A 15,680-nucleotide genomic window follows, 5' to 3' on the forward strand; every position below is an offset into this window, starting at 1 on the left:
CACGAGTCTTGCACTGATTTGAATATTCTTCAACGAGCTGGAAAATGCACTTCACCACGTGTTTATTTTCTTACAAATGCTTTAAAAATCATTAGCTCACTTTAAAAAAGCTTCTGTGATTTGTCAATACCCCCCCACCAATTTCCCAGCACTTCCATTTATGATTTTTAAAATTACGAAACGAGTGAAATAACCAAAACACCCTTGAATTAAGCCAGCGGTAATAAATTGCACCAACCTTTGATGGCACCGGTAAAAGAGCTCCACGGGCTGTTTAACGACGCAACCACTCAGATTTCAGAGTAGACTTTGATGAACAAGTCAACAGCACCACCTCTTTGCCTTCACTATTCTGCATCTCCCACAAGGATGACAATTGAATATGTTTTTTAAATTATTTATCACTTAAAAAAATATTAAATTATTTTTTAAAAACATATTTCTATCAATTTAATATGATAATGTAAGAAATTAAAATAATCTAAAAAATATAATTTAAATTAAAAAATACTTTTTAAAAAAATATACTATACCACATTAATAAATACATACTCAATAATTAAGAATACAGGTACGGGAATATTATACTTGGCAGGCCACCTCCTAAAAATCCCGATCTTTCCTCAAGTCAAATTGCTGATTATTGGCTCATCCAGGGACAAATGAGTTATTTCGTATAAAATCAGGGTTAATTTAGTATAAAAACAAAATAACCGAGCAGCATATACCAGTAACCTACTCCCTTTTTGCTAAGAAGTCAAAGTAGTTTCAGCTATAATCGAAACATTGGATAATTTCCTTCTTTCTCTTACACGAACTCGTAATTGTCTCCTCGTCTTAAAAACCTCAATAACTGCACGGCTTAGTAAAAAATTCCCAACCCTCCTCCTCCCTCTCATCAATCGGCTTCTCCGGTTTAAGCTTAGAAAATGGGTCAAGGATTGACAAATCCGGACCGTAAGTGCAGTTTTCCTAGTTAGAGACTTTCATTTCATGTTCTCTGCAGTTAGAGTCTCCACTTCACATAATCGGGCAGAGGGTGTAGTGATTTCTGTATTATTTTTTTTGCTCCCTGCAATTCTTCCAGTTAGCTGTTTTTTCTTCGAGAAGTTAATTCCATCATGTTACAATCAGGTTTTTTTTTTAATTATTATTAAAGATGAATTGCTGTGATTATGTTCTTATGATGAACAAATTTTATATTATTTTACTGAAAATCTGGAATTCAATCAGGGTATGATATTAATAGTCTGTTTGAAGAAGCACAAACGCGGTGGCTGAAACCAGCAGAAGTGCTTTTTATATTACAAAATCATGATAAGTATCAGTTCACAAAGGAACCACTTCAAAAGCCAACCAGTAAGTAATTAAGGTTTTCTTATAGGTAATGAAGATTAGATTACCGCTAATTAGTTACTTACAGTGTGGAAGTGTTGAACAGGTGGATCTTTGTTTCTATTTAATAAGAGGATTCTTAGGTTCTTTAGAAGAGATGGTCATAGTTGGCGCAAAAAGAAGGATGGAAGAACTGTCGGGGAAGCACATGAAAGGCTCAAGGTTATTGTTTCACACCTTCAAATCTTTGGCACGTACATCACTATTCATTTATTCGTGTGATTGTCATCTCGCGTGCGGTAGAAGTTCCTTTGGAAATTTTTTTAAGATATGATCATGGATCTCATTTATAGTATTAGGTGCTAGATGTATCAATTTAGAAGGAGTAATATGCATTTCAATGGTGTTCTAGAACATGAAATAACTTTCGGATAGGTTTAGTGGTTTAGTTAGTGAAACGTGTTTCCATTTCATGCATTTAGTGTTTATTCCAAGGTTCATATTTCTGGCATTTTCTGTGTGTTGACATTTTTCTGGCATGATTAGGTTGGAAATGTTGAGACTATAAATTGTTATTATGCACATGGTGAGCAAAACCCAAATTTTCAGAGACGCAGCTACTGGATGCTGGACCCGTGAGTAAACTCTCTTCTCTCCCATAACTATTTTTTCCCTTTCATGATGTGCTATGATCATAGAGAATACCTCATATTCATGATATCTTTCGAGGCAAGTGGAAACGTAAGTTTTACGCAAGATATAGAAAAGCTAATCTAAAATTATCCACAGAATCATGGCCATTTTACTCACTCCCATTTTATGAGCAAGAGAAGTGGATGATAAAGTGTTGGGTCACATGTGCTGAAATATTACTTTCTTGGCAGGGCATTTGAGCACATTGTGCTTGTTCATTATAGAGAGATTTCTGAGGTGAGTTGTTATGACCTCTGTAAATTATCAAATTCTGTGATATTTCATGTTTGAACGTGTTTAAGTTCTTTGTCATTGTCAGTCGTGATCCTTATTATTTCTGTTATGCGGGTTGGATTGACCACTCTATCATTCCATTGAGGTGCTTGTCAATCGCTTAGCAGCAAACGATTTTTGATTAAATGTTGCTTAGCCTGCTATAATTTGCAAATTAATGTCACTGGTCACATTTATGTCTACAGGGAAAACCCTCTCCCGGATCTGCTGCACAGCTATCACCCGAATTCTCTTATAGTCCCAGCAGTAATACTAGTCAAACTCAAGGATCATCCTCTGCAATTAGTGGTGTATATGAACAACATCAGAGTTTGTCCAGTCCAGCATCTATAGAAGTTAGCTCGGGATTAGACATCAAGGACAATGGGGTGGATAGTACAGCAGAGCTTACTAGTTTTGCTAATAACGAGGTTACTCAATGTTTGCGAAGGCTGGAGGAGCAGTTGAGTTTGAACAAGGACAACATCAAAGAAATCGGCTCATTTGGTGGTGATGAGGGAGACACAAATGATTCAAAAATTCTGGAATACGTAAACCACATCTCCAAGGAGGATCAATCTAAGAATTTACTTCGTGGATCACAGTATATTGTTGACTACCAATCTTATGGTGGACTTTCTGGAAAGCAACTAGAGAGAAACAATCTTGCACCACTTCAGGATGCAGGTTTGTTGTGTCCTTATTTGGTGCTTGTACTCAATTTAAACATGGCATTTTACTTCTGCTAGTTTATTGATGCCACGTTACACGTGGCTGCATTTAATTTAATTTAATTTGTTTCATATGTATCCTTACATCATGTTTAGTATTGTTAAGCATTTGGTTTTTGCTAAATCTGACTTAACATTAGCTTCTTAATTAATTCTCCAAAGTGTTGTTGGCTTAGAAAATTTGCGTGTATCTAATTCTTGAGTGCAATGATTCAATTACTATTGTTCTGCGATTCAGTTTTATTAATTTCTATGACTTAGCTCAGGTGGTAATAAGTGGGTGGGTCATGTTAGATCTCTGGTTCAAATCTTACCTGTTGAGAGAAAAGCATGCAAAGATTTTGGAAGAGGTTTTACTTGACTGACAGTTTGTGAGTAAAGCTCTCTCACCATAATCCTCAAAACAAAATTTCCTCACAGATAAATTCCAAATGGATTTGTTTTGGTATTGTGGTCTATAAATGACAGAGGGGTAAGAGAGTTGTGATTAGAAGGTGAATACAACATGCATCTTTCTGATTCTGTACATGTCCCAATTTAATTGAGAGAAAGAGGGCCTGATACTGGTGTTTCTTACAGCATATGTTGTGCTTCTATTAGAATCATACTTGAGTTGGAAAGGGAGAGAATTTCCAATATCATTATAGGTTAGGAACTAATTTATATTATCTCATCAACTTGCTATTCTGGAAACATGAGCACTAACTTGTATAGGGCTTTAAGAATTAATGGATTAAAAGTGATCTTTTGATCATGGATGGAGAGGATATCCATCTCCCAAGGACCAAATTTTGTCCAATATGATCCTTTTATTTTAGTTGTAGTGTAACCACCAAGTAATCTCTTGTTTACCACTTCCTTAAACGCTTCTCAGAGATTCCTCAGTCATTCCTAGCTAATGTTACTGCATACTTACTCTTGGATTGGTGCTTTAATATTTAACTACTGGATCTGCTTAGTTTTGTTCATGTATCTGCCTTCCATTCTTCCTTTCTTCATTGATGTATAAATAAAACACAATATGAAAGGAATCAAGAAAGAGCTACTAATGACATTATGGTTTTTAGGTGATAGTGGCGCATACCAGCAATCATATTCTCAATATTATACAGATGGAAGTAAAGAAGACCTTTCTTGGAATGAAGTGTTCGAATCCTATAAGACTTCATCAGGCATTGAGTACCAGGTTAAATATATGGAGACTGTAAATGACATATCTTTCTTTTACATCTTTGATATCCTCTTAGTTGTTTATACTAGTTATGGACATTTATATTTTTCAACAGGAAAAGCCCAAGTCTTCTTTAATGATGGAAACAGCTCAAGAGCAAGAAAATTCTCTTTGGATAAATTTTGCTGAAACCAATGTTGGAAACTGTATGATATCTTATGGCCTTGAGGATCCTTTCAATGAATTATGTTGTGTTGAAATGATATCAATAGTGATTCACATTTTAATTTTCAACATCTAGTGAACTTTTATCAAGCTTTAATATTTTTTTCATATTGCCAGCTTCTTTGTTGCCGCCTCAAGAATTTGAAGGTTTCGAAACTCCTACATATTCTTCTGTTATAGAAACATATGAAAACAATGCTGACTGCTATGCAATGCTATATGACCAAGGCCATCTTGGAATACCCATTGAGGCAGATTCAAGTTTGACAGTTGCACAGCAGCAGAAGTTTAGTATCCGTCAAATATCCCCAGAATGGGGTTATGCTACAGAGGCTACAAAGGTACGACTCATCAAATTCTATGAACTGTTATGCTCTTCACTACATTTCTCGTTATTCATTCATTGAGATGGCAGTATTATTCTAAGAATTGAACTGTTGTGTGGAAGAATGTATGAACTCATTAATTTACAGCATTTGAAAAAAGGCTGCCCCTTCAGTGCAGTGATATAATTCTAAGTTGATAGCACAATTTTCCTCACTCCTGTCTGGATGTGTTCATTCTTTTCTTTCGGAATTATGCTTTCACCAATGCATCCATCTCATGTAAGATTTGACTAGTTTTTTTCTGCCTGACCAACTATTTGCCACCATCCTCATTCTTGATCAGGATTGAACGAAACAGAGGAAAAACTTTGCCTTGTAGCTTTATCCCTAGTTTTATGATTCTGCTAAATTGGTTCCTGAGTTCATTGAAGACAGTTTTTAAGAAATCAGGAAAACATGACTATATATTGGACACTGAAGTACTTGAATATAGCATGTATTAGATGATCCTGATGCAAGACATTTATAAAATCAGCACAGGACACAGAATCATCTTGTGCTGAATTCATTGAAGATAGTATTTAAGAAATTAGGAAAACATGACTATGTGTTCCAGGACACTGAAGTACTTGAATATAGAGTGTATTAGATGATCCTGATGCAACGCATTTATAAAATCAGCAAAGGACACAAAATCACCTTATGCTTCTCAATCTCAAGTGATGGATTCCTGCACCCTCTCCTTCTCCCCCTCTCCCTCTCTAGGCAAAGATTAATTCAAAATTTCATGGACAGCGACCAACCATCCAACCCTGGTGCTTACTGGTACCATAGGGAAAACCAGATAAGACTAGTTACTGGTAGCTTATGGTCCTTTTAGATAACTAGATGTTTCGGTGAACATTCTTCAAACTACCAGTTCGCTTGCAAACTAAACAATTATCTCATAAACCTTCCTGATGCAAGAAATGAACTTCTGTCCTTCTGATGACTCATTCCTCAGGATTATTTTTGGAACATTTCCAGTTTGCATCTGTTGTACTTTGAGAATATTCTTAAATTAGTTATCTTATGCATTGCTTTGAGATGTTTTTCTTTTTAGTTCTGAAATAAGAAATTGAGTCCAAAATTTCAAGTCCTGAGTCTCAATGCAGGTCATCATTGTTGGATCGTTTCTCTGTGACCCATCAGAATCATCATGGACATGCATGTTTGGTGACACTGAAGTTCCTCTTCAAATCATTCAAGAAGGCGTTATTCGTTGCGAGGCTCCTCCCCAACAGCCCGGAAAGGTCACTCTCTGCATTACTTCTGGCAATCGGGAGTCCTGCAGTGAGATCAGAGACTTTGATTACCGAGCTAAGGATAGTAACTGTGCTCACTGTGACTTTTCCCAAACAGAAGCTACTAAGAGTCCAGAAGAGCTATTGTTACTTGTCAGGTTTGTGCAGATGCTTCTGTCTGATTTCTCTTTGCAGAGAGGAGACAACACAGAAACGGGAATTCATCTACTTCAAAAATTGAAGGCTGATGATGATTCATGGGGTTATATCATAGAGGCTCTTTTAGTTGGCAGTGGAACTTCATCCATGACAGTTGATTGGCTTCTGCAACAACTACTGAAAGACAAGCTGAGGCAGTGGCTTTCCTCCAAGTCTCAGGAAGAACATGACCATCCTGGATGTTCATTGTCCAAAAAAGAGCAAGGGATCATACACATGCTTGCTGGGTTAGGTTTTGAGTGGGCCTTAAGCCCAATTCTCAGTCATGGAGTCAGTATAAATTTCCGTGACATTAATGGGTGGACCGCTCTCCACTGGGCTGCTCGTTTTGGAAGGTAAAATTATAACCTGGTATGTTTTCATATATTTTGTATACTGATTTTGGCTGTATAGATTGTTGATCTTCCAAAAGTAGAGGCTTACAACTTATATTGCAAGGGAAGAATATCCATGTTGAATGTTGATACATTCAACCCAGACTTGCAATTTTGAGTACATGTATAGGAGATGAGAAGATAGAATTGACTAGTTTTGAGAGAAAGCTAGAAAGAGATTCAGTGGCAGAATTATCTTCTAACTCACCAATTAACCAAATGAACTAAAACGGAAGACGATTAGAGGTGTTGTTGGGTTATGACTTAGAATGTAGTAAATCTCATAATAAATTGGTTTTATTTGCCTACTAGTTTTTGATTAGTGGTCATTATTTTCTGTAACAGGGAAAAAATGGTTGCTGCCCTTTTAGCTTCTGGTGCATCAGCTGGGGCTGTGACTGATCCTAGTTCAAAAGATCCAATTGGCAAAACTGCAGCATCCATTGCTGCCAGTAGTGGGCACAAGGGACTTGCTGGTTATCTTTCAGAAGTGGCACTAACTAGCCATCTTTCATCTCTCAGACTCGAGGAAAGTGAGCTTTCTAAAGGCTCTGCTGAGATTGAAGCTGAGAGAGCTGTAGATAGCATCTCAAAGGAGAGCTTTGCTGCCAATGAAGATCAGGTTTCGCTTAAAGATACCTTGGCTGCGGTCCGGAATGCGGCTCAGGCAGCTGCCCGAATACAATCTGCTTTCCGTGCACATTCTTTCAGAAAGCGACAAGAGATAGAAGCTTCTATTTTAGATGAGTATGGTATCAGTGCCGGTGACATTCAAGGGCTCTCAGCTATGTCAAAGCTGGCCTTTCGTAACTCCCAGGATATTAATTCGGCTGCATTATCCATTCAGAAGAAATATCGAGGATGGAAAGGTCGCAAGGATTTTCTAGAACTTAGACAGAAAGTTGTGAAGATACAGGTGCTATATCTTTTCACCATAGATCTAATTTCATCTGTATTTTCTCAAAATAGTGAGATGTATTAAAATCATGATTTGTTTTGTGCTTCATCATTTCATTATCTAGACAGCTTGTGTATTCATTTATCAAGTAGCACAATCAACAAACCATTGAGTATATTACATACATTCATTTTGAGGGGTAGAGTATCCTTGATTAAGCACCTTTTGGTCTTTTGGCAGGCTCATGTGAGAGGCTATCGGGTTAGGAAGAACTATAAGGTAATATGCTGGGCTGTTGGAATTCTAGATAAGGTAGTGCTGCGGTGGCGACGCAAAGGAATTGGTTTGCGAGGTTTCCGGAATGAGACGGAGTCCATTGATGAAAGGGAAGATGATGATATTCTCAAGATGTTCCGCAAACAGAAAGTGGATGGAACTATTGATGAGGCTTTCTCTCGTGTGCTATCAATGGTTGATTCTCCGGATGCACGTCAGCAATATCGTCGGATGCTGCAACGATACCGCCAAGCTAAGGTAAATAGATCAGAAAAAATTGTATTGACATGGAATTTGAACATTGATGCTTTCTAATGCAACTGGTTAATGTGTTTTTTAAGCCTTTTACCTCTGAGCATCTGTTGATTGTGCAATAGAATGGATTTTTTTTTACCAAGTAATTCAATGGAATTAACAAGAAGAAACAATTATGTAATTTTTTTTCATGCATGTAAAGCATGGTGAACTCAATGTCGTGGTGTTTGAAAATACTAATGTTAGCTTTACACAGTTGGAAATAGAAAGTCAGGTTTGAAGGTGGGAGGATTAATTGTGAGTTCCTGCCATTTTATCTTAAATCAACCTCAAAAGTTTAACAAGATACTTGCTCCTGCTATTATTGCCCCAGGATTATCCCAAGAGAATCACTGTGCGATTTGAGTGTTTCTGTGCTGAGCACGCTTATTTTCTTTTGGCCAAACCTGTGAATTCTTCTACCATTCTTGCAGGATGAACTTGGTACCAGTGAAGCAGCAGCGTCTACTTCTCTGGCTGATGCGAATGAGATGGAAAATGATGATCTGTACCGTTTCCAGTAGATGCAACTTCTGACATACAATTGCACTAACCAATCTTCACCCCAGTTTGACCGATCTTAAGTTTGCCTTGGATAATTCTGGATTCAGCTGTGTATAATGGCTTGCATTCACAACAGTCTCTAGTGATATTAGAATATGACTGGTACATTATCTCATATTGATTGTGTAAATGCTTCTTGTAAGTGGTGTAAATGGCACATGAAGAAGTTGATGTAGTTTCTTTATTCTCTTGGAAGCTAATATACTCTTTAGTATGGAAAGTCTTAATTCCAATCCTCTTATGCGTGCATGTGCATGCGCATGCTGGGATTCCTGCTATCAAAGCCTTTTCCTCGGATCACTAGGCGTGAAGCCTTTTCTTTTTGGCTAGAATAGAGATAAGCTCATGGCTGCCGACGACACTAGAAATAGAGAAATTATCACGTCAACCCCTATAAATATTTGTTGAAGGCTTTGCATTTACAGTAGTCTCTCTCTCTCTCTCTCTCTCTCTCTCTCTCTCTCTCTCTCTCTCTCTCTCTCTCTCTCTTTGTTAGCTTATAAGCTCATAGCAACTTTTTCATCGATAAAAAATGAGAATGATGAAGACAATCGATACATTTTTATTTATTTTGAATGAAAAAAGTTTAAAATTGAAGGACTAAAATGAAAAGTGTGAAGGGTGCCGTTAATCTCTTCTCTATCACCCAGCTTCGCCCCTTCTTATTAATAATTGTGAATTTCGAAGAGGCGGAGGCTTGAGAAAACTGAAATATAAAAAAAATCAATTAAATTGTTTAAAATATTAAAAAAAATTACCATACCTTGAAATTAAAAAATTAAACCAAACTGAGCTACTGAACAAAACCAAGCAAGAAAAATTGAGTCAAACTAAAATCAAATCCATTAGAAATTACAAAAAATTACCAAAAAAAAATATAGTTTTTAGTTTTTAATATAAAATAACCGAATTAAAATTAAAAACTGATCAGTTTAAACTGATTTTTAAATAACCAAACTGAAATTAATTAATTTTAATTAATTTTATTCTTTTTAAAATAATAATTTAATTAAATTATTTTTATGAATAAAAACCAAACAAAACAAAAAATTATTACCCCTGCCCACGACATAACATGTGTTGAGACTTGAGAGAGTAGAAATTTGTCGACGTCACTTTGAAAAAGTTACGCCTGCTACACGTAGCCGCCCTCGCCCTGAACCTGAAGGGCAAAATGCAACAGACAGCGTGCACTGTGGGTAGTTGTGATTTGGAGCCACGATTATCGTGTAAGGCCACGTGGCTTCCTCTAAAAAACGATGAGCTTGCCATTTAGAATGTTCAACTGCATCTCATTTCGTTGTCTTGACTTATTTTGTTCTGTCAATTCTTCTCTCATCAATATCATTGCCTAACCTAACCATGGAACCAGCCAAAAATCTGGAGCTCATTGATCAGGCTATCAAGAAGCTTTTAGCAGAGAAAAGAAACAAAGAATCCTCTGGTGATGATGGTTTCCTCCAGGATGATAACGATCAACTTCTCCTCTCCAAATTGCTTTCCGAGGTATATGAGAGAGAGAAAAACTCCAAGGAACATTGAAATCATTTTCTTGTGTGATTGACTTTCGATAAACACTTCATGTTTTGATTGATTGATTAGCTTCTATTGAATGATTTGTTCAAATTACATGTCTCGCTGTCAATTAACGTAGCTGGCCTCGTTTGTATGAACAGTTGGAATCACTAAAAGGGAATGATGTTAAACTTGAGCAATCTGATATATCACCTGGAGCGGCGGAGGAGGAGGAGGAGGAGGTAAATTCTCCTGCAATTGGTGAAGTGTTGTCAAGACATGAGAACAGCATTGAAAATACAACCGCGGGAGAGATAGTGAAAGAGCTTAGAAAACTGAGGAGGCAGAATTTTGTTACCCAGTGCCTTCTTTCAGCAATGATTGTCCTCACTGTTGCCTGGCAGGTATCTCAGGTGTCCATCATTTTGCAAGTTAAAGATGGGTTGAGCGACCCGTTTAAATCGTTTGGGAGTATGTTAAATGGGATGCTGAAACGTTCCGGTACCAAAGGTCAAGATTCAGAAAATCAGCAGTCAGAAGTGGTTCCTGTCAAAGTTCCTCCTTTTAAAATTCCAGAGCTTCCACATATCGATTTAGGTTCCAACATTGAATAGCATTTGCTACATTTCAAGTGCATTTGATGGCCAACCGATGAAGGGTAACCGCCTAAAAGTAGGTGTTTGGTAGTGATTCTGCTTCTAACTATTTTCTAGAAGTGTTTTTGGTTTTAAAAAATATTTTTTGATGCTTTTCACTTGGAAACTAAGCAGTGCAACCTCAAAAACCAAAATGGGCACTAAATGTCTATATGATGCATTATTGTAATTGCATGTTCAGTGTTTTTAGCATCCAGGTATAAACAAGGCATTCATAGGAAGAGAAAACCATGTTGAATTGCTTTTATAGGTTGATGTTTTGTAAGAGAACCATGTAAAATACGTCTTCTTATTGCGTTTGAACTGCGAGCAAGGTCCACTGCTTTTTGAGCCTTCAAGTTTCCATTTGAGAGCAACTGGATAACGTAAATAATCAAGATTGAGTGTTTTAACTTTTACGCAAACCACATACAGGTTCCCTTTCTGAAAAGAAATGATTAAAAGAATCATGCCAGCCACAAACTTCAACAGCGCAGTGAACTCCTCCTTCGATGTTCATAGATGACTAATCAGTGAGAAAATCATCTGCACAACGACTACCATGGTGTGGTGCCTAGCCAGCCACCGCAAAAATTAAACACAAAAACAGTGGCATTACACAAGTCATTTAATGCAGATACAACGCGCATAATTGAGTGATGATGGATGGTTCAATACTAAGCAACTGCAGTTCAACTTCAAAGCAAGACCTGAAACATTGAACGCATGACATGGAATTCGACTCGAGCAAAATGTTTTGAAATCTCCAACACCAAAATCTTTAAACACTAAACCAACAAATCTTTACCAATTCAACCAACCACAACATAGCAATCTATGAACTTCAGGAACACCAAGAAGGCGTGTTGGAATGAAACATTAAACATAACCCAAACAAAAAATCCCCGTCTTCATTTAAAATGTTTTGAACTGAATGGATATAACGAAAGAGGTCCAATCCCTGGACATTATAACCATATAAGATTTCACTTGGCCGTTCTTGTCTTCAAGCATAGTTCAACCTGAATATGTCATTGTACACATAATAGCTTCCCTGTGGCGTTGGCATCAAATGGAACATCTGAGAGCAGAAAGCACGTGGGGAAATTTCGGTTAGAGACTAAACGGACAATATTAACCTTTCAGTCTCAGAACAGCACGGTAAAGAAATACATTAAGACTGAAATACACACCACAAAACTAAAATGAATTAAAGATCACATAGAACAATACATTATCCACCAAGTGCTTAGATGGTGCTAGAAAAAGGACCGAACAAAAAACAAATCAGTGCCACATTGTCATGGCTGACAGAACACTAGACTTCAAGAGTACCTGCTTGAAGAATTCAGAGGACCAATTTGATACATGCCAACATACACATGATTAGATAACCCAGACAACTAACAAGAGAACTCATCCTCTACCGATTAAGCATATGCATGTGTATTGAGCTAGCCAAACATTCATCAAATTGATTTCAACACAGGAATCATAATGAAGACACTCAACAGAACACAGAGTTGGGGTTTCATTTTTAAGCCCCGGCTCCAACGTTAAAGTTTCCTTATCTAAGAGATTTGATCATCTAAAGCATCATCCAATGCTCAGGGCATAATTTCCTTATCTAAGAAATTTGATCATCTAAAGCATCATCCAATGCTCAGGGCATACTTTTTCAGCATTACTGAATCACTTCTTTCTCACTCCACTTTGGCAGCGCATGCTTAATTTACAACAAGCAAACCACCATGGAAATGAAACAAGTAATCACCTATAATGTTCTAGGAGGTCGAGAACCAACCAAGTTTTCAATATAAGTTTCTAAGCATCTCATATAGAAAAAACCCTTGCGCAGCCATTGAAAACAAAGGAAAAAAACAATTCAAATCCGCATAAACATTGAAAAATCACCTGAACCAGAAAATTGCTTCATGTCACTGCTATTTCATGCACTTGTAATGCCATAAAACTCTAGACGTGCATAAATTAGCTAGAAATCAGATAATAATATAACTGGAAATCTCTACAAGGCACACACAAATAAACCCTAGATCTAGCAATACAAAACATAAACATTCTTTATTTCCAAAACAAAAATCCAAAAAATAACGAAATCATAAAAAAAAAACCTAAAATACCTAACAGTAACAACTAATTCAATCAGATCGAGAATCGAATCCGTAAACATCAATCAATTAACCACAAAACAGTCCACATACACCACAAGAAAAAACGTAAAGAAAAAAAAGGAAATACCTGGCTGAACTTGAGAGCGTGCTGTTCGCCGGCGAGCTGGAGATTACCGGAGACAAAAACAAGCATACCACCAGCAGGACCAGAAGGCTGGCAATCAACGGTAGTGATGTGATGCTTGCACTGATGAAAAGGAAGAGCAGTTAGTTTAGCTACAATATTCTGGGATCCCTGAGTCTTTTGACCTTCAAAAGTCAGCATGGAAGCGTCTTGATACAGATTCGCCAACCCAGATCTATTCGAATCGAACATATTGTAGTAGTGCTCAACAAATGCCTTCGCTACTGTGTCTGGATCCATCTCAACCCCTTTTTAATTTAATCTTATTTCCTCCTCTTTTATTTCTTTCTTCTGCTTCGTTTCACAGAGAGAGAGACAGAGAGAGGGAGAGGAAGGAAGAGAGGGTTTAGTTTTGCTTTTATATCATCATCCAACGGTTAGGATTTGGGGTTGGAAAGCAAGAATTTCCAGGGGATTTTTACGACCGTAGAGATTTATTTTATTCTCGTCTCTTTAACGCGGCTTTTTTTTTTCAATTACTTTTTTATTCTTCTATTGTTTTGGGCGAACGATGTAGAAAGACTTTGAAGCCCAACTGTAGCTGAGTTGGGCCTTAAAAAGCCTTACATGGAGGGTTAAGCCTAGCCCATCTTTTGAAAAATTACAAAAAATAAGCACTAAATCAGCCCGGTTATTTACTGTTTCTTTGCGAATGAAAACACTGTGGATTTGGATAGTGTATTAACCATTTTACCCTTTGTTGCACTTAACAATTGTCTTGGCAATGGGGGAAAGTTGTGGAATCCGAATGTCATTAGAAAATTGATTAAGGACAAAGTAGTCCTTCTATGTGTGTTTTATGTGCAGTAAAAATAACATGTTGCTCTTGGGAGCTAAAAAAAAAGGGCATTTGGTCTAGGGGCTTTTGCATCTTTACAAATTGATTTGTAGAGTTAAATAATGTTTGTACCATTCAGGTCTTGAAAAAAAAAAGCATTTAAAAGATGAGTTTTTTTTTCTTTACATATTTTATGTACAATAAAATTTCATGTTTATCCTTTGACTTTGAAAAATCAAAGGCTGTTTTAGGAGAGTATTTTTGTATTTCCATCATTGTTTTTTCATAATATTTATATGCCTATAGGGCTTTTTTAGTAATTTGCATTATTATAATATTAATAAATCAATATAATAGGCTAATGTGTGCCACACACGCGCAGACGTGTTATTGTCCCCCACGCTATTTTGGTGGCGCGTGAGGGGCATTATAGTGGTAAAAAAAAGTCGATCGCCTATTCACCCGACACGGGAGGTGGCAACGCATTTATTAGGGTGGCACGTTCGACGACGATTGGTCTTTTTCCTCCTCTACTTCTTTATTTTCTCATAAGCCTTGATATTCCTGCAAAGCTTTTAAAAATTCATTTGTATATTCTAATTTGTATTATTTTCGGTTTGGTCCTCATTCTTTTAATTTTTATTTTTTTATATAGATTTTATGCTTCTTTGAGTTTATTTTGTATTTAATTTCGTCTCTCATCATTTAATTTTATTATGATTTTTTATCTAATTTGGTCCTTATTTTTTTATTGTTATTTTTTTTATCCCTTGCATCATTTTTTTTTTTATCCGTGGGAGGTTAATTTAATTTATTTGGTTTCCAATTTTGATACTCATTTTTTATTGCTCTTTTTTTTTATCATTTTTATCATTTATTTTTTTAATTTAATCTCTGTTTAGTTTCTTTCAATTATTTTTATGCATGGTTTAGTCCTCATTGTTTTAATTTTATTTTTTTTATGATTTAAAATTTTTCTTCGTGATTTTTTCATGTCTTCTCTTTACAGGGTAGCATCATTGAACGTGTTTGTCTTTTTTGCTAAGTGCTTCTTTTGAAAGTGTCTATTTTTATCCTCAATTTTTTTATGAGTGTTTTTTTATTTTATTGTTTTGCATGAAATAATTTGCCCTGAGTCAGCTTATTTTTTTGCTAGGTATTTTTTTTGAATTTTTTTTATCTCAATCTTGTATTATGGTTGTAGGTTTATAAAATTAACTCGGATTATTTTTTTGATATTATATTTTTTGATTTTAAATATTAGATTATTAAATCTTGAAATTTACAATTTTCTTTCAACGGATTGTTTTAATTTTACGATTTTCTTTTTGCAAGTTATTTCATTAATAGTTCATGCTTTAATGAATTTAACCTCGTATTATCGTCGAATATTTTTTTTTTTTTCTAATTTTAATGGTATTTCATGCCATAAATTTTATATACTGCATGTAATAATGCTATCTGCAATGAAAGCAGTTGAAAAGGAACAAAAAGCCGTCGACAGCAGGGTTCGAACCTGCGCGGGCGAAGCCCAACAGATTTCAAGTCTGTCTCCTTAACCACTCGGACATATCGACACCCGTGCTTTTTGGAAGCTCTCTTTAATCTATTAATAAATATTTCGTAGCTCATGCGTAATACGTCTAGTGGAAAACTGCAACCTCCAAGCTCTGGAGGTTGAAAGCCACAACTTATTTTTCCACTTTCCACTGTTTGAAATTTTACTATAAGCTATATATCTTCATAGGCTTTCTACATCCATTCCATACCCTTC

General features: G+C 36.2%; 3 protein-coding genes and 1 non-coding gene across 4 annotated transcripts; 2 read left to right on the forward strand and 2 right to left on the reverse strand.

Moving 5' to 3' along the window:
- The first annotated feature begins 780 nt into the window (after positions 1-780).
- LOC133701653 (calmodulin-binding transcription activator 4) lies at positions 781-8,882 on the forward strand. Its single transcript, XM_062125654.1, has 13 exons — positions 781-957; positions 1,234-1,359; positions 1,442-1,557; positions 1,882-1,970; positions 2,220-2,265; positions 2,508-2,988; positions 4,100-4,218; positions 4,319-4,409; positions 4,546-4,769; positions 5,909-6,591; positions 6,976-7,546; positions 7,769-8,062; positions 8,533-8,882. The coding sequence occupies exons 1-13, from the start codon at positions 930-932 to the stop codon at positions 8,620-8,622; spliced, it is 2,958 nt and encodes a 985-aa protein (XP_061981638.1). The 5' UTR covers positions 781-929; the 3' UTR covers positions 8,623-8,882.
- A 989-nt stretch (positions 8,883-9,871) lies between these two features.
- On the forward strand, positions 9,872-11,136 carry LOC133702149 (uncharacterized). The gene is made up of 2 exons (XM_062126388.1): positions 9,872-10,168; positions 10,339-11,136. Exons 1-2 carry the CDS (start codon positions 10,025-10,027, stop codon positions 10,789-10,791), a joined length of 597 nt encoding a protein of 198 aa, XP_061982372.1. The 5' UTR covers positions 9,872-10,024; the 3' UTR covers positions 10,792-11,136.
- Positions 11,137-11,523: 387 nt separating this feature from the next.
- LOC133702150 (nuclear transport factor 2B-like) lies at positions 11,524-13,472 on the reverse strand. Its single transcript, XM_062126389.1, has 2 exons — positions 13,072-13,472; positions 11,524-11,893 (listed from the first exon to the last, which is right to left on the reverse strand). Exons 1-2 carry the CDS (start codon positions 13,366-13,368, stop codon positions 11,819-11,821), a joined length of 372 nt encoding a protein of 123 aa, XP_061982373.1. The 5' UTR covers positions 13,369-13,472; the 3' UTR covers positions 11,524-11,818.
- A 1,929-nt stretch (positions 13,473-15,401) lies between these two features.
- TRNAS-UGA (transfer RNA serine (anticodon UGA)) lies at positions 15,402-15,483 on the reverse strand. Its single transcript has one exon. It is a non-coding gene; the product is annotated as a tRNA-Ser (tRNA).
- Between the last annotated feature and the right edge of the window lie 197 nt (positions 15,484-15,680).

Source organism: Populus nigra, chromosome 8, assembly GCF_951802175.1.
Source record: "Populus nigra chromosome 8, ddPopNigr1.1, whole genome shotgun sequence".
Classification (NCBI taxonomy): domain Eukaryota; kingdom Viridiplantae; phylum Streptophyta; class Magnoliopsida; order Malpighiales; family Salicaceae; genus Populus; species Populus nigra.